At 42.6% G+C, this 26,883-nt stretch overlaps 1 protein-coding gene across 1 annotated transcript in view; it reads left to right on the top strand.

Moving 5' to 3' along the window:
• MAN1B1 (mannosidase alpha class 1B member 1) overlaps positions 1-26,883 on the top strand; it is a 307,182-nt gene that overhangs the window by 84,510 nt on the left and 195,789 nt on the right. Inside the window, exon 3 of the mRNA XM_069241459.1 lies at positions 5,939-6,078. Coding sequence (XP_069097560.1) covers positions 5,939-6,078 — 140 coding nt within the window. The remainder of the gene's footprint in view (positions 1-5,938; positions 6,079-26,883) is intronic.

A 26,883-nucleotide genomic window follows, 5' to 3' on the forward strand; every position in this document is an offset into this window, starting at 1 on the left:
AGTTTTAAGCAAGCAGCTGCAAAATATTCAAAATAATCTTCAATCTTCTTTGCAATCATTTACAGTAGCTTTCAGAATTTGTCAGAAATCGGTTTAACAGCTTTGTCAAAATCAGTTTTCAGTGTCTCTTAATAGATCACAATCTGCTGATCACTAACTATTACTTCCAGTGTATAGTGTCTCTCTTGTTCAATTGGCAGTGTGACTTCAAAAACTCAGCTCAAATGCGATTTCAAGTTCCAAAATGTTGAACTGGATTCTCATGGTAAAAACAAAAGGACATGAACTTGTGTTCCCACTCTTCAGCTGCAAAGTGTACCCATTCAGGACCTGAGTATCTTCGACTAGCAACTATCTTTCTCTTTGATCTTTGATTTGCACATATTTCTCTTTCACTAAGGTCTACTTGTTCTGTTGTTTCTGCTTCCTCATTTATGCTTGACAACACTTCAGGAATCTTTTCAGTTCCATGCAAAGTAAGCCATTTATCTCCTTTTACAGTTTTTCTAGACAGTGATAGCAAAACTGGACTTACAGTTTTTTTTGGTTCAGCAGGGATTTGACAAGTACTTCCTTGACCTTGACTTGTTTTACCTGTACCATCAGCCACTTCAGGGGGAGTCAAATCTGCATGACTTTGATTCATCTCTATTCCACTTTCTACTACTTCAAGAAATGAGATCTGCTTTAACTGTTTTTCCACTTGTCTGCTTCTGGGAGAGTCATTTGGCTCATACTTGACTCTCCTGCTACAGCCACGTTTGATTCTGCTGATAGAGGAGTATCAGGATTGTCCTCTTTTACACCTCTCAGAGGAGTACCTGGATCTTCACCAGTTTGCACTGTCTTTGCGTCTTCAGTCTTTTGCTCTGTTTTTGTCACTTGCTCTTCTTGAGACTGTACAACTTTTGCTGGTGCTCTCAGCAACATTGGATTTTCATCATCCAAAGGATATGGCACTTTACGAGTGTGGCTGGCATGGAACCAGTTTGGAATTCCAACACACTTCACAGCAGTCATTGTTACCAGAATAATCTGGAATGGCCCCTTCCACCTAGGCTCCAAGCAAGTCGTCCGCAAGTGCTTCTTGATCACCACCCAATCACCAGCTCGAAGACTGTGACACTGGTCTTGGGACAGTGGCACAGCTGTAGCTTCTACCTCTTGAGACAAAGAGCGAACCATAACAGCTAGACCCTTGCAGTAATCCAGCACCAAGTCATCTGTTATGTTTACAAGTGCATTTGCAGGAACAGCTGGCAATCTCATTCCTCTCCCTATCAAAATGTAATGTGGGGAAAGACCAGTCTTTCAGTCAGGTGTACTTCGTATGCTCATTACAACCAAAGGTAAAGCATCAGGCCATTTCAGAATAGAAGATGAACACATTTTTGTCAGTCGAGCTTTCAGAGTGCCATTCATTTGTTCTACTAATCCAGAAGCTTCAGGGCGGTTAACTACAGTGCAGCTTCTGCTCATTGTTTAAGGCTGAAAATATAACTTTTATCACCTCATTACTAAAGTGACTTCCTCTGTCTGATTCTAAAGAGGCCTGAAAACCAAATCTGGCGATCAACTCTCTAAGTAACAGCTTTGCTACTGTGAGGCCATCATTTCTACTTGAAGGGTAGGCTTCAATCCAGTTACTGAATATACAGTCTCCAACACGTATCTCAAACAACCACACACGGGCATCTCAGTAAAATTAATTTGCATTCTGTTAAATGGACCACCTGCTCTTCCAGTGTGACTCAAATTGACAACAGTTCTTTTTCCCACGTTCATTTGCTGACATGTAATGCATCCGTGGCAAATTGCTTCTGCAATTTGTCTAAATTTTGGATTGAACAAGGTATGCTTAAATGTTTGAATCATTGCAACTCTGCCACTGTGATTTTGACCATGATAGTATTTAGCCATTTGCATCAGTAGACAGTTTGGCAAGACCACCTGCCCTTCATTTGAAACCCTTTGAATGCAACCCAATTTTATCCAGCTTTGCTTTTCATCTTCTGGAACCTCATGTTGTAATCTTTTCATTTCTTCCCAGGTGTCAATCACTGTCAACAGAAAACTTTCACTTGTCTCATCAGTATTTGTTACATTGTTCCATTCTTCATTGAAAGTGGCTCAGTTAAGTGCACAAAATCTAGCGATCTGATCTGCATAGGAGTTTCCCAGGGAGATTAAATAGCTTAATTTCTGGTGAGCATTACATTTCACTACAGCGATTTTCTCAGGCAATTGTAAAGTTTGTAGTAAATCATGAATTCTGTCATTGTTTCTTCTTGGTGAGCCAGAGAAGAGGTCATGAAACCTTGTTGGGACCATAACTGCCCAAAGTCATGCACAACACCAAATCCATACTGGCTGTCTGTAAAAATAGTAAATTTAAGCTGTGCAGAAATACAGCATGCTGTAGTAAGAACCACCAATTCAGCCACTTGTGCAGAAAATACTCTTTGAAGCCATGAAGCTTCCAGTACACCAGTGAAAGTGCACACAGCATAACCAGATCTCAATGTTCCTGCATTGTCTCTTAAACAAGAACCATCAACAAAAATGATTTGATCATTTTCTCTAACGGAGTATTCTGAATATCAGGTATGGTTTGGTGCACAGTTCATTAAACTCCAGGCAGTCATGTTCTGCTTCTTACACATTTTCAATTTCAGCAGTGTCTATTGGTAGCAAAGTAGCAGGATTAAGTACAGTACATCTTTTTAGTGTTATATGGGGAGAGCCCAAAATAAGAAGCTCATATATTTTGTCATACAACATTTGTCAAATACTGAGTCTTGGTCCTGGTAAGCAAGACCTCGACTGAGTGACGGACTAATACAGTTAAAGGATGTCCCATCACAATGCTTTCACTTTGACCAAGGCTGACTCCAACTGCTGCATCCTGTTTAAGACAGCCTGCTAAAGCGGCAGCAACCAAATCCATTGTAGTTGAAAAATATGCTAAAGGATGATTTACGCCACCTGTGTCAGTACAGAAAGAGCACAGCAATCACGATAAAACAATGAAAATGCTATTGTGTAATCAGGCATTCCCAGAGCTAGTGCTCTGCACAGACTCTCTCTCAGCTCAGTAAAAGCTTTCATACAAGCTTTATCAAATGGAACAGGATCAATAATCTCTTTGTGAGTCAATCTCTGCAATGCCTTGGAAATAACAGAAACATTGGGAATCCACTGGTGACAGTAACTCATCATTCCCAAAAAACATCCTAATATCTGTTTGAGTAACAGTAGGATTCATTTGCAAAATAGCTGTAACACCTTTCTCTGGACACCTTCCTTCCACTTCTCATTATCTGATGTCCTAAATATTTCACCTCTTTTTGACAATACTGTACTTTTGCTGGGCACACTTGGACCATTTTCACCCAGATGATTCAACAAGGCAATAGTATCTTGCCTACATGCCTCTCATGTCTTTGAAGCAACCATTACGTCATCAATGTACTGAACCAATGTTGATTGGAAAGACATTTCCAATGATTCCAAATTCTTTTTCAACACTTGATTAAACATTGACAGGGATTCTGAAAAGCCTTGTGGAATCCTACACCAGGAATACATGCAACTGCAGAATTTGAAAAAGAAAAGAAACTGGCTATCCTCATGTAGAGACACTGAAAAAAATGCTTTTGACAAGTCCACTACTGTGAACCATTCTGCATCACATGGAATTTGGAACATAATTACTGCTGAATTGGGTGTCATAGGACAACATTTGACCACAATTTCATTAATCTTCCTCAAATCCTGAACAATGCAAAATTTCCCACTTGGTTTTCGCAAACCCATAATAGGTGAATTACATGCACTGCTCAACACTTCTTTCAAAACTCCTTGCTTAACAAAATCTGCAATTATATGTTTGACTGTGACATTGACTATTTCAACTCTTTTAATTAGACCAGTATCTTTTTCAGAAAGATCCCAAACTTGGTTAACCTTTTTTGTTTGGCCTTGAGTACTGCAAATGTATTCAACCTTAGAACGTTTTGATGTTATCCTATAGAAGGTTAGACTTCATGCAGATTTCAGCAAACTTCCTAATCTACTAGCTAGAGCTAAAAATGATAATATATTTATGCGGGCAATACATTTGGCTCAGTGAACGATGCAGGGGTGCCTCTGCCAATGGTGATACTTACTATTAGAATTGGGCTACTGTCCAGATAGTGAGGCAAAATAGAAACATTAAAGATTTTAGACCTTGTCAATGAGCCATCCTTGCTGAAGATATAATATGCCTGATTCATCTGGGAAACATGCTACTGTAGTTACAATTGTTAGAGAGTTGGCAAATTTCTGACAATTTTCTGGCCTCAAAGTGAAATAATCGCGTAATACACAATAACTTTGTAACATTTTAAGAATAGCTGCAGATTTCAGCAGAAGGACAGCTTAAATGTTAGCTATAAGGTCTCATTACTCTTTACACCAATATAATACTACTGAATTGCTATTTGAGTTGTAGAAGGATTTAGGACAATGAGGTTATAGTATGATTGAATATGGAATATTACGTCCAAGAGCACATCAGATGAGATTTTTCACTTTAAGAGATGGAGTAACGCCCTAGCTGAATGTAGAGCTGACATCTAAGCCTCATAGATAATAAGGTCAGGTCTAAGTGGCTTTGAGAGCTCCAACATGACCCAAACTTTACAGATCTGACGCACCATCCATGAAGGATGTTACAATAACATATCACTTACATGTTCAACATCAACTTGATGAGTTCATTTTCACAAAAAACTACTTTTGTGATGCTAACAGACTGTGGATGCCTTTAAGGAGCATTGCTACTTACAACCCTAATTGTTAAAAAATTAAATATAGTATCAGGTGCTCTTGTAAAGGGGTTTTGCTCACAAGTAATTTCTGCCAGTATGGTGAAATTTATTTACCTGCAAATCTGATCACAGGGGTGGGTTGTTGGGAGAGGAGGGCTTGTGAGGGGTGGCATGCAAGAAAATGGTGGCAAAGCGTTTGTCCACTTGCGGATATTAACAAACACATTGCAGTGTGCATTCCAACCCTGGCTGCTCTTCAGAGCATGAAAATTACTTGTGAGGATAGACATGGGGATGTAGATTGTTGACTATTGCTACCTTTCAACTCCATTACACAATGGTTTCTTTTTGTAAACCGTGCCTAATTGGATTTGTTTTCATTGAGAATCTTGAAGATTTCTGGACATGGTTAGAAAACACTTAACCAGATACTTCACCCAGAGTACAAGCCCTGATTGAAAGCTGACACCATTCTTCTGGACAGCTACTAAGACATTTGGGTGTAGGCTGTAAGTGAATCTTGGAAAGTTAGTTGTGTGACAGCCACTAATAATCCACGCAGTTTTACTTTAAAATCCTTTGAGGTTCTGAGACCTGTGTGTCTCCTGTGCAGAAATAGCTTGGAGCTAGCAAGTGTTTTCACAGTGACTAGCTTTTTCTTATCACATTAGACATGATTCAAAAAGGTACTTGCACACCCAAGTGAACCTCAGTGGGGCATATTGGTGAGTACATACTGGCATCTATGAATTCAACATTGCGTTCCCGACTGACAGAGTATAAATGATCGTGCCATCATAAAAGGGGGTTGCTCATGAGGAATTTCTGCCAATGTGAAATGAATGAATGCCAATCTGCTCACAGGGTGAGTTTGTGGGGAATGCAGAGTGAAGTCATGGTGTCCCACAATCTTCCCACAATTGAATATTGAACCTTTTGCAGTGCATGTTCCAACTCTGACGGCTGTTTAGAGCATAGAATTGTGTTGTCAGTGTAGGAATGGAGTTGTAGATTGTTGGATATTGCTGCCAGTCCTCTCCTTTTAGCAATTTTTTATTTTTTGAACTACACCTTTTCAAAGAATGACTTTTCTGACAGTTCTTTGCTTATTGTTTTGTTGTTAGCTCTGACCAGTCATTCATCAGAAGACGAAGTGATGCATAAGGAAGCACCTGAACTGAAGCCAGTAAACCCAGCAGCTCTACCAGAACCTAGGAAAGCAGATGATATCCTACCTGGAGATCTGCCAGAACCTCCTCCTCAGGTATCTCAAAACATATTGTTTTGTCTAATGGACGTACAGGAAACATATGGTTCAATCTAAAGTGTGGTTCTAGAACCGTAAAGGAGAAAAGGAGATGGGATTGATGGACTAAACACACTGAGGAAATGAATATGGTTCCATACAAAATTTCTTTATTTCAGACTAGTCTTGTTTGTTAAAACTGCAAATTGAACTCTGGAGATGTCTTTTAAAAGTAAGGTATTGCAGAATAGTTTAGAGTGGCTTCCACTACTTCAAATCTGACCTGTTCCATTGCTGAGCACATGGCCCTGCGTGTGGGAGCTCAGTTCTTTGCAGAAAGGTCTTTGGGAGTGTTTTGTTTTCCCCTCAATACATTACGGTTGCAAATGTTGCCGTCTGTGTTTTCCATCAAGCTAGAACTTAAGCTCCCTGAGGATCTGAAGCAGAAATCCCATCCAGATCAGGTAACCCTCCAGCATACACCTCTAAGTGTTGGGGATTTTTTTTCCGTTTTAGGGTCTCTGGAGTTCAGGATATTTTTACTAGTGACTCACATTGCATTGTTGTCTTGGATTCTTCGGGCAGAATTGTAATCCAGCTGCAAACCCTTTCGTGATGACAACATGCATGACTGTCCTGTAATTGAGGAAAATGCTTGCTTTGTGTTGTTATGTAGCATTTTAGGGGTTGAACACTTTTACTCCAAGACAGCAGGTATCTACTTTATGTAGATTCTGCATTCAGGGTGTAAGTAGCTTGTCGGTGATCTTCAGGCAGCATAAGACTAACACACATTAAATAAGCCCATCATCAGCCAAACCCTACTGCCTGTTGAAAAGAGCTTATACACATTCCAAAATGAAAAGAGCAACAGCAGAAAGTTTCATTTTAAGTGGAGTACAAAAACGTATAAAGCTGCGGCTCACTATCATGTAGGTTGCGTACGCCCATTTGCTACTCCTAATAAGGATATTTCAAAACGGGTAAGTGTTACGTAAAACAATGCTTTTTTTGCTGTTGCTGTGTAGTATCATCAAAAAAGGCACAATGACCTGACTGCTGTTGACATCATTCTTTTGGTATGTGCATGTCTCATGCATTCAACTACAGAAGGACCCTGGGTACCATCTTCTTTTATTGACTAATCAAAGGTGACAGGCAGCACTTATTAAAAACCCATGAAACTCTAGATGCGTGAAAGCACTTTCGTGGCCGGCCGTCAGCAGTTTGCTGTCTGGCCCTCCAATAAAAATATTTCATAAAAAAAGAACAGTTGAAGTGGGATGGGGCAACAGAGAAGCAGGTGGGTAGAAGGAGAAGGTGGTGTAAGGCAACAGAAGGGTAGATGGGGTTTATGAGAAGGAGAGCAACACATTGGTGGGGTAGACACAGATGAGGGAAACAGCAACAGTGTACAGGGATGAGAGGGAGAAACAACTTGGAGCTCAGGGGAGAAGCAAACAGACGAGAAAAAGCAACACATAGCGGTGGGGAGGTGAAACATGCGTAAGAAAGCAGTAAAAGACATGCACTCTTATAGAGTGCTTAAGCAAAAACAAAACAAGCATTTGCAATGCAATGGGTCTCGCGTTTGCTCGAGTTAGAGCTATTAGCATTGCTACATAAATTGAAAATGAAAAGTAAAACAATTGACATAAGCAAGTCAATTCAAAGCGCCATGGCCGCCGTGACCATGAAGGAAAGACACAAAAGGAAAAATAAGTTCGCTCACAGTCAAACGTAACGGCAAACATGCAATTATCCATGTAACAGGGTCGATGGCCAAGGCGGTAACAAAACTGCCCGAAGGAGGGACAAACATAAAGCATTTACCAATGAAAACAAAGGATTTTTGAAAGGCAAGTCCATGAATGAATGATAGTGATGAGCGCGCTCAACCTAAAAAAAAATGATAATCTTTATTCATGAGAGTTTATGCAGCAACATTTCTGAGTGAGTTGTGGATTACCACGTAGCTCTGTTTGTCAGGGCACTACATTTACAGCCCTGGGTTGTCTTCTGACAACTAACCATAAGTATCTGGAAGTTGAGTCAGGGGATGTTTAATTGTACTTTACTAACAACACACCTGATACCAAAGATTTTATAACTGAAAAGCCCTGAGTTGGAAATGTGTGCCACAGAGACAAATTTGGGCAACATCCTCATCAGGGGCTGGCATTTTAAGGTCTATGATGACATGCATTAGTGTAAGAGGGAAATCTGTTAATAATATAAGACAGATCAATTTGACACAATAATATAGGTTTAATCGATTTTCAGCTGGGAACAACAGGCAGTCTCAACATAGAGGCCATGACTGAAGTTCAAAGTTCTAGTTCACAAGCAGTGGTATTTATACTGTAAAAACCACAAAAAACTATGCTGACAAGTTCAGCATTGACGTAAGCAAGAACAAGCAGTACAGATAAGATAATAGGGGAGAGGGACCTCTTGACAAAAGCACATGCACAATTACTGGTCACCTCATGGGTGGGTAAGTAACATTGACGTCATTCAGCATCTCTATCTTTCCTGCACAACAAGTGATTATATTTTACATGATGCTCACGGTAGCCATGCCTTGTGCTAATGCCTATCTGACCCTTACACAGTTCCCCTCACCAAGATATGAATGACTTGTGGTTTTTAGGACCCTTTTGTTCCACCCTGTTCGTGCTAAAGTGAATTTTTTGAAAGCAACAGTTGGTGCAGCTTTAAAGAAAAACTCTCATCCTAATGTGGCTTGGGCCTCTTGTGTGTTTCAGCACAGCTAACTTAACAATGCAGCATGTGTAGAAGTTTCCTAAGTAATAAGTGTTTGTTTGTCCTAAATATGGCCTGCCTTTTCTATTGAACCCACAGTCTGTCTTTTTTTTTTTTAGCATGTCCTCTATTAAGCCTTTCACTACTTACATTAGTTTACAACTATCCCTAGCCTAAAATGTTTGTACTGGGATTTGGGAACATATGTTTGTTTGTATGTGATGTATTCCTATTCTTTCTACATCATTCCCCCACTCTAGTTGATTATTCAACTACTTTTCCTACCTTCCCATCTACTAATGAAACTAGGGGAATCAACACATACCCACTACTCTGTCCCTCCCAATTTAGCTGTCATCCTTTTGCAACATGCTATTATTACCTGAAAAATAAGACACATCAAGAGCAACAAGACGATCAAAGGCAACAAGGCCTTGAACAACCCCGACATCCAGGACGGCACCCATTCGAACCAGCCCTCGAACCACCCATCAGGGGCACCCCCTTCATCAATCATTTTCTTTTGTAGATCATGCAATGTCTGAATGGCCTGAGTTAATGTCCCATTGTCCGCATCATTGGCCGGCACATATGTACTACAGGCCGATCCAATCTTACACACCCCTCCTTCCATGGGCGTCATTAAATCAAGTACATATCTGTGTTGTATTACCATCAGCCTAAGGGCTCGGAGTTCTTCCTTGATAGCATTGAACCCATCTTCGGTTGCATTAATGGTCTTCATCAATTCAAAGCGTGTGATCTGCAGCCAGCGTGCTGTTGCTTTTGCCTGAATAAATGGTAGGATGCTACCAAAAAAGATTTGGGCATCATTAAATAGTCTATGTTCCTGTGGAACGTCTTTCCACACTTCAGTACCAAGAAACTCAGCAGCTCGTTTTGTCCTGTAATGGTGAAGCAAGGTTGTTGGACGGCTCATGGGATGGTCATGTAACTGAGAGATGTCCACATCTGGTATCACCAGGGAGGGGGTGTGCAAAGTCACTAGGGAGCAGAAGCCATTCCAGTTCGGGGGTAGTTGCATGTGGAGCCGGGCCCTCACACATCCAGTAATGATCCATCAGGCTGGAGGTGCCGCCCTGCGTATCAGCGTTGTAGGTGGTGATGTTGCAGTTGAGGTTACTCCCCACCTTCACTGTCCCATTCCCTCTGAAACAAAGAGAAAACTGTGTTACTTTCAGTGCTATTCTAGTGTGTATGGTAGTTCCTGTCCATGTATATCTCTGTATGTTCGCATCCCATATTTCCTGACATTGGCCTATTATCTTATTAAAACTTAGTGGACCTTGTGTCTCAGTGCCATTCCATAATGATATTGCTCTACATATGACTTTGGCCTCGGTATGCCATTTATCATGGGCAAATACTGATCCTGTGATACTAAGAACTGGCCTGCCTGCGCAATCAGGGGTCAGGGGTTTAGCTAAATAGTTACTACATTCAGATGATTGGTAAGACTTTCCAAAAATACCTTGATGTAATACCCCTTTTTCCCAATCTGGGTGAGACCTTTTTTGCCCTGCTTTCTTCATTTTTGATATCTCTTCCATTATCTCTTGTTTTCCTGTCAGGACTTGTAGGACTTCTGGGGTGGTGTCAAATCTAGTTGTGTTAACTAGTGCAGTAACAGGACTAACGTGGGTTGGTTGTAGCTGTGCTCTCATTTTGCATAGAAATAGGTGCAGGAGACGATGTGTAATGTTTGGGGATACCTCTTTTGGGGAATGCAATCTATCTACTCCAGCAGCATGGGGGATGAGAGAGCATACATAACAACTGGTGTTGGACGTGCCTATACTATGCATGTGCTGGTACCACATATTATCAAACAAAGCAGTATGGAGAGGGTGATGGTCAATATCATTATCAACAGTTCTACGCATGCGTGTAATAATTAATATAGGATCAAAAAAATAAAAATATCTAAGGTCTAACAACATCAATATCAGTGCACAGAGAAGGAAAAACAAACTTAAAATACATAACTGGAAAGAAGAATTGTCTAATATTGGAGCTTTAGAGGGAGGCTTTACTCCGGTTGCTTCTCCTGTTCTCCCCCCTCTTTTTCCTGCTCGGTGTCCAAAGGGATGGACGGCATGGTTGGGGCCAGGCAGATGTCCTGGAGGTGGTACCATGGTTTGTGGCCTTGGACTTTCACTGCTGTAGTCGTGCTGTCTGTCACTGGGAAGGGTCCATTGAATTTGCAGTCCTTCCACTTTCTGACAAAATTGCGAATATATACTAAAGTTCCCAAAGGTAATGGTGTTTGTTGATCCTTTACAGGAGATGCATGGGCGTGCTTCTTGGCTGCACGTGTAACCTGTTTAGAGAAGAACTTTGCAACTTTGGTTAGCTCAGACATGTATTCATTAATTTCAGTTTGTACAACTTCAGGTGCACTCTCAGTCTCCAACTTATGTCTAGTTGATGGCCCAAATATGCTCATTGTTCTACTTATCACTATTTGATGAGGAGTCAAATGGTGATCTGATCCTGGGGTATTTCTCAAAGCAAAGAATGCCACAGGGAGGCAGTATAACCATTTCTTCTTCAATGTCACACATAGTTTACATATTTTGTTCTTGAGGAGGCCATTAAGGCACTCCACAATTCCATTGCTTTGCGGATGATAAGCTGAGGACAATTTATGTGTTATTCCTAACAAGGTGGTGAGGTGAGAAAATATATTATTGATGAAGTGGGTGCCATTGTCGGATCTGATCCCCTCAGGGACACCCCACCGCGGTATTACCTCACGGATCAAAATATTAGCAGCAGACTTGGCATCACAGTGAACACAAGGTCCTGCTTCAATCCACCTTGAAAGTGGGCATACTACAACTATAAGATAGCGATAATGATTGCATCTGTCAATCATATCGATGTAATCAATGTGCAGTTCCTTAAAGGGACCTTGTGGGCGAGGTATTGTAGAAGCTATTACCTTAGAGGTGGGACTTGGTGAATACTGCTGGCACACTGTGCTGGTGTATATGTACATTGTAATAATCTCATGTAAGTTAGGGGCAAACCAATCCTGACTTATTTGGAGGGACACATTGTCTCTAGCAGTATGTGAAGGAAGATGTAGCTGGTTTAGAGCGATCAGTAGCAATGCTTGGGGCATGACAGGCTTCCCTGTTGACATTTGTCTGTATATTAAATCTGTTCTTGTCTGTGTGCGTCCTCTGGCTTCCTACAACTGTTTCTCATGCTCTGGGGCATTTTCTTGTATCTCTCTTATATGCAGATGAGCTGTCTCTGTGTAATGACTGGATGCATTCAAAGGGTCTGAAGGTGTCAATGTTTCACTAGCTAACAAAACTGTGGTATGTGTGTCACTAAGAGGGCGTGTTGCTGCATCTTTGGCTGCCCAGTCTGCCAGAGCATTTCCACTGGACACAGAATCCTGACCATTAGTGTGGGCTGTGCATTTCACTACTGCAACTGCATGTGGCAGTGTTAAAGATTGTATCAAGCCCTCTAAAAGGGGGCGGTGCATGACAGGGCTTCCATCAGACTTGGGAAATCCCTGTCTGTTCCACCGCATAATGCTGGAATGCACTGTTGTAGTGACATAGGCTGAATCAGAGTGTACTGTTATTGTTTCTCCTTCCCCTTGTTTGAGGTCTGCCACTAAAGCTACTAATTCAGCAGCCTGGGCTGAATATTGAGATGGCAAAGTTATCTGTTCAGTTATCTGCAGTGTGTCTGAAGAGTTGTGCTGCATCGCTCTGACCACTGCAGCACCTGTGTGTCTTACCCCTGTGTCCTGATCTATTGTGGAAGACCCATCCACAAAATATACAACACTACCTGGAATGGGGTCTTCTGTTGCTTGGCTACACTCATCTGGAGTATATGTGGCACAATCATGGGCATCATCGTCAGTGTCTGAAATGGGGTGTGCAAAGAAGGTAGCAGGATTGGCTATGTGGCATTTAACCACCTTCAAGGATGATAATGATATTATCTCATAACTTGATACTCTCTGTGTTGTTAATGTTGTTTTAGCTTTCTGAATTATTGCAAACACAGCATGTTCAGCAGACCGTGTCAGAGGTGCACCCTTGACAATGGGGGCCCTTTTCTCTACTGCAAAGGCTGCTGTGGCTAGTGCTTGTTCACAAGGGTAATGGTTTTTCATGACAGAATCAAGTAGGCCACTAAAATATGCAATTGGTTTGTGGCCTAAAGGATACTTTTGGGTGAGGACAGCTGTCATCACCTGGCCATTACAGTGGCAAAAAATAAAGAATTATTTGTTGTAGTCTGGTGTTCCTAACACTGGTGCATTTGTTATCTCTGTTTTTAGCTTACTGAAGTTTTGTTCCATCTCCGTAGTCCATGTTATCCTGTCTTTCTGTGTTTTTGCCTGTTTGATAGATGCAAGCAGTGGGGATATTAAAGCACTGTAGTCAAAAACCCATTGTCTGACATAATTACATAAGCCTAGGAACTTCTGCATTCCTTTCACAGTCTCAGGCTCTGCCATCTGCCGAATGGATTCTGCTCTCCCAGGCATAATTCGGCAGCCTGATGCTGACAGTAGTTGCCCCAAGTATTGAACTTCTTCCTGGCAGTACTGTAATTTGTCCCTGTCCACCTTGTAACCTCTTTTAGCAAGGGTGCACAACAGGGATACAGTGTCCTTTCTACACTGCTCCTCTGCTGGACTACAGATCAGTAGGTCATCGACATACTGCAAAACTGTGCTGTCACATTGAAAATTGGTGAGGTCATTCTTGACTGTCCTGTTAAAGACACTAGGGGACTCACAGTACCCTTGAGGTAATCCGGAATGAAGGTACTGTGAACCGCAATAGGAAAATGCAGTCAAATAGTGACTGTCTTGGTGCAGGGGAATGCTGAAAAATGTATTCTTCAAGTCTGTGACCGAAAAGTATTTAGCATCTTGGGGTATGTTGGTTAGGATGATGGAAGGGTCAGGTACTACAGGGAATTCTGCTATCACTATGTCATTAGGGGGGCGCAGGTCTTGAATCATGCGCCACAAATTTCCCTTGGCCTTCCTTATGGGGTAAATTGGGGTGTTGCAGGGGGATACACCTGGGTATATGACTCCCTGCTCCACCAATGCCTGTATAAAAGGTGCAATGCCCTCCTCTGCTTCTTTGGATAGAGGGTATTGTCTCACTCTTGGTAGTATTGCTCCTTCCTTCAAAATTATTCTGAATGGTACTGCTGTGCGGACGAGGCCTACATCATAAGGACCTTTTGTCCACAAGTTGGAGTGTACCTGCGCAAGGTCATTATCTTTGATAGGACTGGAGACATTTATTGGTATCACAGGCTTTGTCTCCAGTGTGGCGCGTAGAGGTATACTGTTTTGAAAAACAATCTCTATCTTTCTAAGGTCATCAGCAAACAAATGGTCATCTGATATGTCTCCCACCTGCATGTTGGGATCATAAAAGATGACACATGGCCACATCGCACCAGTGTGGTCACTTGCCATCAGTGTCCCATAGGTGGGGGACACTTCTAGAGGCTCTATTTCCAGAATGAGGTCTTTGTCTAATATTTCAAAATAGGGGCCCTGTCTTCTAAAGAGAAAGCTCTTGGGTAATTCAACTAGCTTCCCTGTCAGTTCTGGTGTTCCTGCTATGATGGTGTACACTGCTCTAGTAAAAGCTAAAATGTCTACAGGTCTGGCTCTAACTTGGTTTCCATCTGGGGTTGTCGTAGTTTGGACTCTTGCTCTGAGCAAGACTGCTGGTTTAAGGATGACAGTACTTTTGTTTGTAGGCGACTGTGTCTTTCCTACAACAAGTCGCAACTGTTATCCCAACCTTACCGGCTCACTAGCAGCACCTCACCAGAAACACAATAGTAAAAGGTGATTTATGGCAGCCGTTTACGCATGGACTCAAAAATAAGACATCTCAGGGAGTGTGGTGGTTAAACGGAGATTACCCTTTTCTCACAGATATATTATGTCTCATACGAACACAGGCAATGACACAGATGCAGTGAAGTTATAATAGTTTTTTATTTAACATAACTGAAATTTGCGATAAGTTGCATGGACTGCAATGATTAGGATAATGAATATAGCAAGTAACAGTATTGTGAAGACAAGAGTCATTGTTACGAAGACCCCCACCATCTTGCAATACATAGAAAAGATATATTAGATGTAATATGCCCTAATCACCCCTAATAAAGAAAGCCTAACCTCCTACCTAAAGGAGAGCTGGGTTTGTTAAACCTAATCTGCCAATGCCGTGTCCATGAGAGGAGTCCCCCAACCCTCGTTACCTTGGAATGAGGTCTCTATCTCAGACTCCGCAGGGACACAAAGACTGGGTCAGCGTCAAGATGACTGCAGCATCGGTATCAGCGATGGTGGCGATGCCCTCTGGTCGGAATCCCTCTGATTATCTGTCTAAAGTGTGATGTATTTATACAGATCTACAAGGTCCCCTGACATAGGTGTATTCCTAAACAATAGATAACAGGCATGCTTGGGACGGCAATTAATATCAACAATCCCTCGAAAGTATAGAGAGGGAAAATCCCTAAGTGTGAACATCTACTGTTTGTTTGTCTTTGGAGCTTGATCTTGACGCCTTGTCGCTGTGACACTGATAATGAAACTCATAACAAGTGACCTAACTATAAACAAGGCAGCAATCTTAGAAGAAATAAATATTTAAATGGGCTAAAACAGAGCAAGCTAAGTAGGTTAAAAGTCACTAGGTGACGGGGGCACGAGTCTACAAGCCAGAGGCTAAGCTAACTCCTGTTATCCCATTAAAACGAACTAGGATTCACTACACCCTCCCCATTGCCGTAACAGGTATGATGAAGGTACAGGAACCTAAATGCTAAAAATTGCTTCTGAACTAAAAGCTAAAGGCTAAAACAAGCCAAAAAAGCATTCGCATGTGTTAAAAATATGTTAAAACAAATCTGTTTAAAATACATACGGAGATGTTAATGTCAACTATGACAAGTACAGCTTGCAACATCAAATGTCAATTTAATTGCATAATTTGGAATCGGGAATGGCAAGTCAATTCATCAAATTATGTGTTATACGAATGATCTTGAAGAATGTCATCGAAGTCACCAGTCAAGGATCTCCAAAATGAGTCAACATCGTCCGAAGTTAAGTCTAGTGCTGGCCGGACAAACGGATCCACAGAGCAGAAGTGAGCCGTGTTTCCTGGTGTATAGTTACTCGTTGCAGTGTCCTCATCCATGGTAGATCTCACAACGGAAGGCTCATAGGTGGCCTCGCGGAGCAACCTCAGTCTCAAGGGGCATGACCATGTATGAACCCTCATCGGGGACATCAGCAAGACAGACCATAGGCAGATGTTCAAAGTGACACCATATGCAGCGGAAGACTGGTTGTACACACCAGAGAAGTGGCCGAAATGACAATGACCAGTCAAGCTCCAGTTCCACCAGCAAAGGTGCACCGAAGATCCGAACCATGCGCTCACGGCACAGTGGAGTTGGCGGGAGCGGCGCCATTGCTCTGCGTTGCTGGAAAGAAACAACCACTGCGAATCGGAAGAAATAGCAGTAGTAGTCCGCCAATTAAAGCCAAAATTATTGGAAAGCCACCAAACACACTTGAAAAGAGAGAATGGATGGCTGATGGGATGACTCCGAAGACAGTCTGGAAGATGGACACGAAACCAGACCCGACAGCCTTAAAGAAATGAACAATCCCAGTGGTGCTCGAAGCATTGAATATTCTGGATACCAGCTCTCCAAAGTGGAAATTGGTATTTAAAAGGGATTGTATCTTGTCTGATGATCTCGCAATCTGGAGAGCATACGTCTCTTTTGCGGATGTCAAGGCGACCTGTTTCTGAAACAATAGCGCCTTTAGCCTACTCAGCTTGTCATAGTTCACATTAATAGTATCTATGTGGGGCCACATGTCACATACTTTTATCTCTCGTGTGGGGGGAAACAAAACATGTCCACAACACGTAACGACCTTCGTGACCGAGATTGCGTAAGCAATTCCAGGTCGCATGCCGCAACAGTTTTGATCGTTCAGTACCACATAACTTCCATTAGAAAGTACATGAAATACTTGACGAATCAAGGGGACGGGAGTACCCTTCAGAAAACAGGCCAACTTCGCGACCCCCGCATTGCAAAGACCGTGAAGAGACACCTGTTTGCATATCATAGAATGACGAACAGCAGTCTCACATTCGCTTCCGCTAAGAAAGACCTCCCTTTCACCGTTCAGACATCTATAGTCAAAGGGCAGCTCCCACTCTTCCTTAATAAACCTATCTCCTAGTTGCTCATATCGTCCCACTGCAAGATGTTTCAGGCAGCTGGAGAAACGAAAGGTGGAAATTGGTAAATTAATAATGCTTTGTAAGAGCCAGATAGTTGAAGGACTCTCTACTACCGTGAAGGGCAACTTATCTAATTTCTCTACTTGAAGCAGGGTGAAACTAGCCTCCCTTTTAGCCATTTTCTCTTGTTCCCCGGAAAAATTAAAAGCAGTGAAGAATTCACTCCCTTTAATATACTTCCATGGAATGTGACCACTTTTCAGTGTCTGTAATGTCCAACCTAGCTGCATGATGGAACGTAGCTGTGTTTGCCCATGATATAACCGGGACAAGTCAGTCTGAGTGATATCAATAGCAGACTACACTATATTTGATAGTGAATAAATCCTGTTGGACAGTGTATTCATGCCATTGTCGACAACAGCTAATGTTTTTTCCAAATTTTCCCTATCTAGTTGCCTTAAACGCGCAGCAGCCTCAATCTGGGAAAGTTTCCAAATTTCATTGTACATAGCATATAAAAACCTTTTTGAGCGCTGTTTTCTAGGACCCAGCAGAAAATTCAGCAAGTCTATACTGTCAGAAAGAGTGTTCAGGTGTTTCTTAACCGATGTTAACGTGTTTGTTTGCACCCATTGCTGGCACAGCTTACCCACACTGTATGTTGTAACTATACCTGTATGTTGACCCGATATAAAGCGAGGGTCTGGCCTGTTAATTGAAAAAAAACCTGAAGAGTTCAAGAAACGCCTTTGACACTCATTAGTGTCGGTGGGCCATACCAACCACCCGCCGGGACAGGAAAGTGAAGCATCATAGGTACCAGCCTTAAACATTGCATCTAGCCTGTCTTCTGTAACATTAAGAAAGTGTTGCCAATCTGTCAATTTTGCAGGAGTAGGGATACTGGATATGTTTAGATCTTTAATTTTTGCTAACCGCAGACAGGATGTCTGCTCAGTAGTGTCATTTAAGAAAATCATTTGCACAGGAATCAGGCATTCTCGAAACAAAGCCTCCCTACCCTGTATCTTCCAATCTTGTGTTCCCCATACACTTTTCAAGTCAATAGTGCTCTTCCAATATTCTTAACCCTCAATCGAGAGCCGGGAAACAAAGGGATCTGAATAAATCAGTTTCGCATCTGTTAGCAAAATTTTCCTAATTTGTGCTGGAAGTATTTTAAAATAATCCGACTCTGCTATTTTTGTATCATGCCCAGAAAAGTATGTAAATTTATCGCTATAATATTTTGGACTCCCCACTTGTGGTGTAGAACAGTGTTCCCACTGTGTGTAGTTCAAGAGAGGCCTATATCTAGTGGTACGGTGTAGGTAGTGATGTCCCCAATTGTTATAGCAGAACATTTCCCCATAATTCATTGTATAATCATATACATCATCACTTTCAAAAGCGGAATAGTCCTTCATTTCAGTTAGCATGGAATCAACTGTTTGGACATCCCAATCATCAGAGACAACATTAGGTGTAATAACATCAGACATTGAAATTTTTAACACGTATGGTATTTGAATAATCTCTGTAGGCCCGTATATATTGAATGGAACTTTGTCCCACACAATCCCATCAGTAATTGGTATTGCTGTAATATTTACAGGGGACAAATCTCTTCGGACCTTATGTGAAGAATGATGTGGTGTTAAAATGTCATCAACAGGCTCCACTGAGGAGCGATCAGGAATATAGTGACCATTTATGAGCAAAAAGAAAACAGTCACAAAACCAGTCCATAAAAATAATACAATAAATGTCAAACAGAACCATAGATAGTTCCATGGGTAGATCAAATAGTTATTTTTAAGCCATCGATACAGCTGACCACTTTTTGAAATATTGTCAATCACTGTAGAGGATGAATCTGAAGAAAAATCATCAATGTCAATGAAATAGCCAGAGGTAGTCTCTGCAAACACAGGAGCCGCTGTATTCTGATCCACAGCACCTGGAGGCTCTTGATAGACAACGTCATTAGTCGTGGAAGTGTTTGTGTAAAATACAGCCAAATCTTGAAGCGGGGTCGTCACTGAAGATGTGACTGGAACCAACAAAAGTTCATTTTACGCCCTCCCCATGGTCGAGGAAGTGTCTGGAACAGCAGTTGACATAGTTGCATAGTCAGTAGTAGTGATGTTCATCCTACTACATAGATGGATGTCCTGTTGGGTAGTGAGAGGGGATCGGGAACCACCCAAGGGACCTCCTCGTCTACTGTGAAGGATCAGCCACATGGTGTAATTTGATGTCATCAATGGAGATGAATCTGTTCGACTTAGAACCAGACAGTGGTGGTAGGATGACAGTCCTGGTGCCTTGTATTCCCAAGACTGGTACAGGTGCTCTGTATGATGGACCGAACTCCTTTTTCACAGCGATCTTCTCACGAACCAGATCCCCAACGTTAGGAATCCAGCCAGTCGAAGTTTTCGCCAATTCCCTTATTCCTAAGGTGGCAGCACTCGCAGATGATTTATCATCACGAAATTGTTGAAGCTCCTGTAAAACAGTGGGACGTTCTTTTATGTCAAAAGGTGTTTCTGCTGCCACCATACCAGGGGCATCAAGATCTGGGACATACATAGGTATCCCAAAGAGAACCTTATATGGAGAGCGTCCCCCCAAAGACCGTCTTGGCAGATTATTCAGTGCTCTCTGGACCCCATATAGGTGGTGTAACCAACTGCGGCCTGAACCTAATACTCGAGCTGTTAAGGACTGCTTTATATCACGATTCCGCCTCTCCACGACCGAATTTCCCTCGGGATGGCATGGTGAGGAGTAATGGAGTTCAACACCCATCGTCCCCATGGAGTCCCTGAATGCCTTAGAGGCAAATGCAGAGCCCTGGTCCGAATGAAATGCTGCAACCGCATATGTACTGATAAAGATCAGCAAATCTTTTATAACAGTCCGGGCGTCAGCCGACTACTGTGGCCATACCCACAGGAATCCACAGCCACTAAAATGTATTTGTATGCACCATTAGGCTGTAAGGGACCACAATGGTCTAGGTACACACACTGAAGTGGCTTGTCAGATACTAAGAGGGATGTCTGCGGAGGGCGTTTGATATTAGAGCCCTTAATCTGCTGGCAAATGTCACAGCAAGGGACATACTGCTTAGTTTGTCTGCATAGACCAGGCCACCAGTAGTGTTGCTGCAGAATAGTTATTGTGACCTGTATACCAGCATGTGCAGAAGCGACACCCTGATGTGCTGCTGTTATAAGCTCTAATCTCTGGTCTTCATTGGGGATCACTCGATCTCCAACCCCAGGAATCGTTGTATAAGCAACATTCTGTGCACTGATATGGTAAGTATAGTTTGTAGGATATCCTTTGGGAAGGGTCTTGCCTGCAGCCGAAGCTTTAACGGCAATTAGTATTTCATTATCCAATCTCGTCCGAGAACGAGTCACTGAAGCCACAGAAGCCGTAGCTACTGATGCTTTGGCCGCTTCATCAGCCAATGTATTACCGTCAACGTGTACTCCTACACGTTGGTGTCCTAATGTATGAACTACATGGACACACGGTAGCTTATCCTTAAGATCAGCCACCCTCCCCCACAATGTTTTGTGTTTAATGGTGTTCCCTTTTGAATCTCTAAACCCGTTCAGTGTCCAATGATTGAGATATTCATTGTAGGACTGGACGCAGTAATATGAGTCACAGACTATCAAAGTATGTCTTCCTGTCTCAGTGTGTTCTAGCGCTAGAATAAGAGCTTTAAGCTCAGCCAACTGTGCCGTGCAGTCCCCTAAGGTCTGCGTGTAGGTATTGTGAGGGTCGAAAACCCCATCTTCCATCACTCCGCTCACGGCTTCGCAAGCTGCCGAGTATTGATGTATAATACCTACAGCCGGTTGTGCTGAACCGTCAGTATATATGATAGTATGGTAGCTGTCTAGTGGCAAGATATTTAGAGGAGCGGGGTACTCTTGTTCATACTGGAGAAATTCTTGTGTTTGAAGTCTTGGATCAAATACATAATCAACATCAGTGGCGGTCAGAGACGTTGCCCATTGAATCCAACGTGGATGTAATGCCTTAGCGTTAGGAACGCTCGCTTTAGTGACAGCCTCTAAGGCCGGCACCGGGGAGACAACAATAATACGTTTCCCCTGGGCAAGCGGCCTCTCTTTTATGATGGCCATCTGAACTGCTGTCAGAATTTTTTCTGTAGGTGCAAAACGTTGTTCAGCATTTGAATACAAATGTGATTTATATGCTATCGGTACTGTGTCATCCTCATTAAAGGTGACATAAGTAAATCCAAGGGCACCAGCAATTATTCTGATGACCAAGTTTGTTTTATTGTCACGTGTGTGTGTAAGTGTTTAGCTTCTAGCATATCCTGGTGCATGTCCCTAAGGATGTGTGTGTGTTCAATCGTCCAGCGTCTGCTAGAAAAATTTGGCTGAACTAAGTCATAAAGTGGCTTAATGCGTTCTGCATAATCTGGAATGTATGTTCTGCCAAAACTGACGAAACCCAGTAATGACTGCAATTTCGTAAGTGTGTTCGGAGGCTGTAGTTGAGCACATTTCTCTACAAAGTGCGGGGCCAGGCTCTTCCCCTCGTTTGATAGCTCATATCCCAGGAATAATACACTAAGAAAAGCTATCTTGCGTTTCTTAAAATTGAATTTATAACTGAGGCCTGCAAACCCCAAAATGATCCGATCGACCCTCGCAAGATGAATGTCGAGGACGTCATCTTTGAGATATATGTCATCCACATAGGACAATGCCTCGGAATCAATATCATGTAATATTGATGTTACACGGGCTGAAAACAGGCCTGGGCTATTTTTATAGCCTTGAGGTAAACGACAAAAGCGTTTCTGAGAGCCAAATGAAAATGCACTTAGGTCCCTACTTTCATGTGCTAAATTCTGGCAGAAAAATCCATTAGATATATCTAATGTAGTTTTATATTTTTTACGCACTATATTGTTTATCAGTGCTGTGCTGTGTGCATTTGGTATAGCATACGTGCATGTATGACTATTTAAGTGCCTATAATCAACTACTATTCTATATCAATGATCTGGCTTTGCAACGGGGAATAATTGATTATTCATTGCAGATGTACAGGGCTCAATTACTCCCTGGTACTCAAGTTGTGACAGGATCTCCTTTACCGGGGCTTTCGCTTCATGTTTAACAGGGTATTGTGTCTGCGGTTGGGGTGTAGACCTAACGGGAATATCATGACAAGGAGACTCCTTGTCCCAACCTACATGATTGCGGTATAGTGGAGGTGCCTGTGCTAAACCCCATTCAGCAGGAGAGGCTTCTTTTGTCGCTTCCGGAACAAGATCGGAGAAAGAAGGCAAAATGACATCTTCCCCATGCGGGAGCTTGCGGACGTGTTCAGGTGGCTAGTCTCTTTCGTCCAGTAGGATATCACTAGTAAGTTCATCCCAAAATATTACACTAATAGAGCGCTTCACGTCTCCCTCTATCTGAATTGTTAAATCATAAACCCTATCAGGGGGGAGAACGCGGCCATCCGCTGTTTCAACCGTGATGTAATCGCTAGTTGCTGTCACATCCAGATGATCTTTCAGACTCTGGCGACATATCGTGACCTCTGCCGCGCTGTCTAACAGAGTCACTGCCCACCTCTTGTTCCTCAACAGCATTCTCAATATTACTGGCATTTTTAAGTGTCAGTGCTGCCACCTTCTTCTTTTTAAACTGTGGCTTTGGTTGAGGAGCTTTTTCTTCTTTTTTAATGGTAGACTGTGGTGAGTCTTTCTTTTCTTTTGCGTATTCCGGACGTCGATCCTGACGGCCCCCTCTCTCGCTACGTCTATCCGGTGCATCCTGAAAGGAACGAGAGGGATGTGAATCAATATATCTGTCTGGAGTTTTAATGTTCTCCCTATTTCTGAGATTATACCTCCTTTTGGAGTTCTCTGGGTGTGGAGAATCAGCTCTCTTGTTTCTTCTTTCTTTGAAATCTTTTTGTTTGTCCCAGCGCTTCTTAGAGCCCTCTTGTGCCTGCTTCGTACCCTCCTTATGGGCGGTACTTTGTAACTCCAATTTTTTAGTTTTGGCTCCCAGACTATCCCGTCCTATACTAGTATAGGTATCGGAAATTATTTTAGGTAGCTGTCTCTCCTGTTCCTGGTTTGGAGTTTCCCGGAGATGCTGGCGAATTGCCAGTGCTACCGCTTCCCCTTTAATATTACTCAGTATTATTGAGGATACGGCGTCAAAGTTACGCATTAATTTCATTCCCAGATCCAGGGCTGGTGCAGCCCCATGCTCATTTTGTATTTGTTTTAACACTTCCGGTAAATTGGCAAGTGTCGGGGTACCATGTGTGGTAGTATATACGGCAGCGAAGGCTGTACCCCATGTGGCACAGTCATCCACCGAGGGAACCATCCCAAACGGCAAGCACATAGTGAGCAATCTATGTTTTTCCTGTGGTCACGTATGGGGGGAAACAGCTTCCAGCTGATTAGTTTTCTGGGAAATCCAGAATGGTATTTTTTCCCGTTCCGTGGGCACTTTACCCATAATAGTATGCACTGTTTGTGGATTAATCCCAGTAGCCAATTGATATGCACCAGCCACTGGCGGTGCTGGACGCGCTGGTGTTGTGTTCAATGTTCGCATTACGAACTGAACTAATCGTCTATATAGTGCCACTAATTCATTATATAAAATTCTTAAATCTGCTATCGGCATATTCCGTATGCCTGGGTGAGGTGTATATGTGGCGACATAGGCCAGGTAGGTCCCTCATTACTTAAGGGACCTAACCTCACTCTTCGTAGTACATGTGGTAGGGCGCCTTCAAACCAGTTCTGATGCTCTTGGTATGTGAGCGATATTTCATGATACTGGTATGCTTGGTACCGTGAAGGTACGTTCGCATTTTCATATGTGTGAAATGTGTGCGTTCTTTGGTCAACCTCAGGAAAGGTGACCCAACAGTAAAATGTTTCTGTTTGGTATGCTTCAGTAGCTTCTATTATCAGAGTAACATCCCGCCCTCGTCTGTAAGTCCATGCGCTAATAAATGTTGTGTTAGTGCATGTCTAGCATTTTCAGGAATGTCTATAGTATCAGTCATAGCTGTTTAGAGAAATGGAACACCAGATAGGGGAAGTATTTTCCTTTTATGAGTTCGAGCTCGAACAACCTACAGCTTAATTAGGTGTTACCTTTTCTGCTGAGGAGGATTCTCCCAAAGACCACGGACGTCTCCGTATAACAGTACTTAGGGTACCTGTTTGTCTGTGAGACAGTGATAGTCAGGGCATCCGTAAATTAGTGCCTAAAACACCATCATTGGTGGCGCCATGTCGTAGTTTGAACTCTTGGTCTGAGCAAGACTGCTGGTTTAAGGATGACAATACTTTTGTTTGTAGGCGACTGTGTCTTTCCTACAACAAGTCGCAACTGTTATGCCAACCTTACCGGCTCACTAGCAGCACCTCACCAGAAACACAATAGTAAAAGGTGATTTATGGCAGCCGTTTATGCATGGATTCAAAAATAAGACATCTCAGGGAGTGTGGTGGTTAAACAGAGATTACCCTTTTCTCACAGATATATTATGTTTCATACAAACACAGGCAATGACATAGATGCAGTGAAGTTATAATAGTTTTTTATTTAACATAACTGAAATTTCCGATAAGTTGCATGGACTGCAATGATTAGGATAATGAATATAGCAAGTAACAGTATTGTGAAGACGAGAGTCATTGTTACGAAGACCCCCACCATCTTGCAATACATAGAAAAGATATATTAGATGTAATATGCCCTAATACCCTAATAAAGAAAGCCTAACCTCCTACCTAAAGGAGAGCTGGGTTTGTTAAACCTAATCTGCCAATGCCATGTCCATGAGAGGAGTCCCCCAACCCTCGTTACCTTGGAATGAGGTCTCTATCTCAGACTCCGCAGGGACACGAAGACTGGGTCAGCGTCAAGACGACTGCAGCATCGGTATCAGCGATGGTGGCGATGCCCTCTGGTCGGAATCCCTCTGATTATCTGTCTAAAGTGTGATGTATTTTTATACAGATCTACAAGGTCCCTTGACGTAGGTGTATTCCTAAACAATAGATAACAGGCATGCTTGGGACGGCAATTAATATCAACAATCCCTCGAAAGTATAGAGAGGGAAAATCCCTAAGTGTGAACACCTACTGTTTGTTTGTCTTTGGAGCTTGATCTTGACGCCTTGTCGCGGTGACACTGATAATGAAACTCATAACAAGTGGCCTAACTATAAACAAGGCAGCCATCTTAGAAGAAATAAATAATTAAATGGGCTAAAACAGAGCAAGCTAAGTAGGTTAAAAGTCACTAGGTGACGGGGGCACGAGTCTACAAGCCAGAGGCTAAGCTAACTCCTGTTATCCCATTAAAACGAACTAGGATTCACTACAGGGTGTGTGTAACCATTTTCATGATGCGTGTACTAGATACTCCAGGTGTTGAACAGATCATAGTCCCATCCTCTTCAAAGTGAATAGTCATGTTTAATTTTGCCTTGAGATCACGTCCTAACAGATTAGCTGGTGCATTTGGGGAGAATAAGAAACATCCATCGACATACCTTCCCCCTATTTCCATCTCCACAGGTTTAGTGAATGGAACCCTCATTACAGCCCGGAGAACCCCTGTGTGTCCATTGATAAACTTGACAATGGCAGTCCTCTCTCACGGATACAGGACCTAGTGGCCCCAGTGTCAATGAGAAAGGTGTACTCTTTGTCATTTGTGGGTACCATCACAGTGGGTTCCTCGTCTGGCCTGTGGGTTACCGATAAGACTGGACACATGAGACTTCTCCTTGGGCACCTTCATTGGGCATATCCTCCCATGTAGTTTTGCTGGAATGGGTTTCCTCCCCTGACAGTTACCCCTCCTTGTAAGTTCTGGTGTTGCAAGGTGGGCTGCACTGTCTGCTGTGGCCCATACTGTGTTTGGAGCACTGATTGCTGTAACCACTGAGGCTGTATCTGTGGTTGAGGCTGCAGTTGTATTTGGGGCTGTGGGAGATATATCACTTGGGGACTCGTGGCAGGTTGTGCTACAATGCCATCAGGCGGTACCATTTGTTAGCCATAAATTGCCCTTGTCTGGTTGCTAAGTTCATCTTCCTTTTTAAACATACAGTCTCTAATGAAATGTCCTGTCATCTTGCAATAGTGGCATGTCTGTCCACTCAGGAATGTGTTTACTCTATTTCCCCCAAACCTTCCTCGCCCTCCTCTTCCATTATTCCTGTTATTGCTTCTCTGGGCATACTGGTAGGGTTGCATTGGGGTGCCTGAAGGGGGCACTCCCAGGGACACTGCAGCTAACTGGGTGGTGGCAGTAAGAATTCCTTCCTCTGTTTTCTTAGACAGTTTTTGCTGGACCAATTTAGCTGCTGCTTTCTCTATTTTATCTTTCTCGCTCTTTTCCTTTTCTTGTCTCTTCTTACAAAAATGTATTATGTGTGCTTGTATCTCTATCCATGGTTTGGCCTCTAAGGCCACTATATTATCTAATTTATCCTGCACTTCAGCCGGCAGACCCCTTTTCACTATATTGTAAAATAGTATTGCATTCTGTCCAGTTAAATCCCAACTCTCCCCCACTTCCTGTGTCCATTTTTCCTTCATTCTGCTAAGGAATTGGGCTGGGTCCTCATTTGGCTGCATTGCTTATGCCATAAGGGACCCAATGTCTGGCC

Source organism: Pleurodeles waltl, chromosome 6, assembly GCF_031143425.1.
Source record: "Pleurodeles waltl isolate 20211129_DDA chromosome 6, aPleWal1.hap1.20221129, whole genome shotgun sequence".
Taxonomy (NCBI): Eukaryota; Metazoa; Chordata; class Amphibia; order Caudata; family Salamandridae; genus Pleurodeles; species Pleurodeles waltl.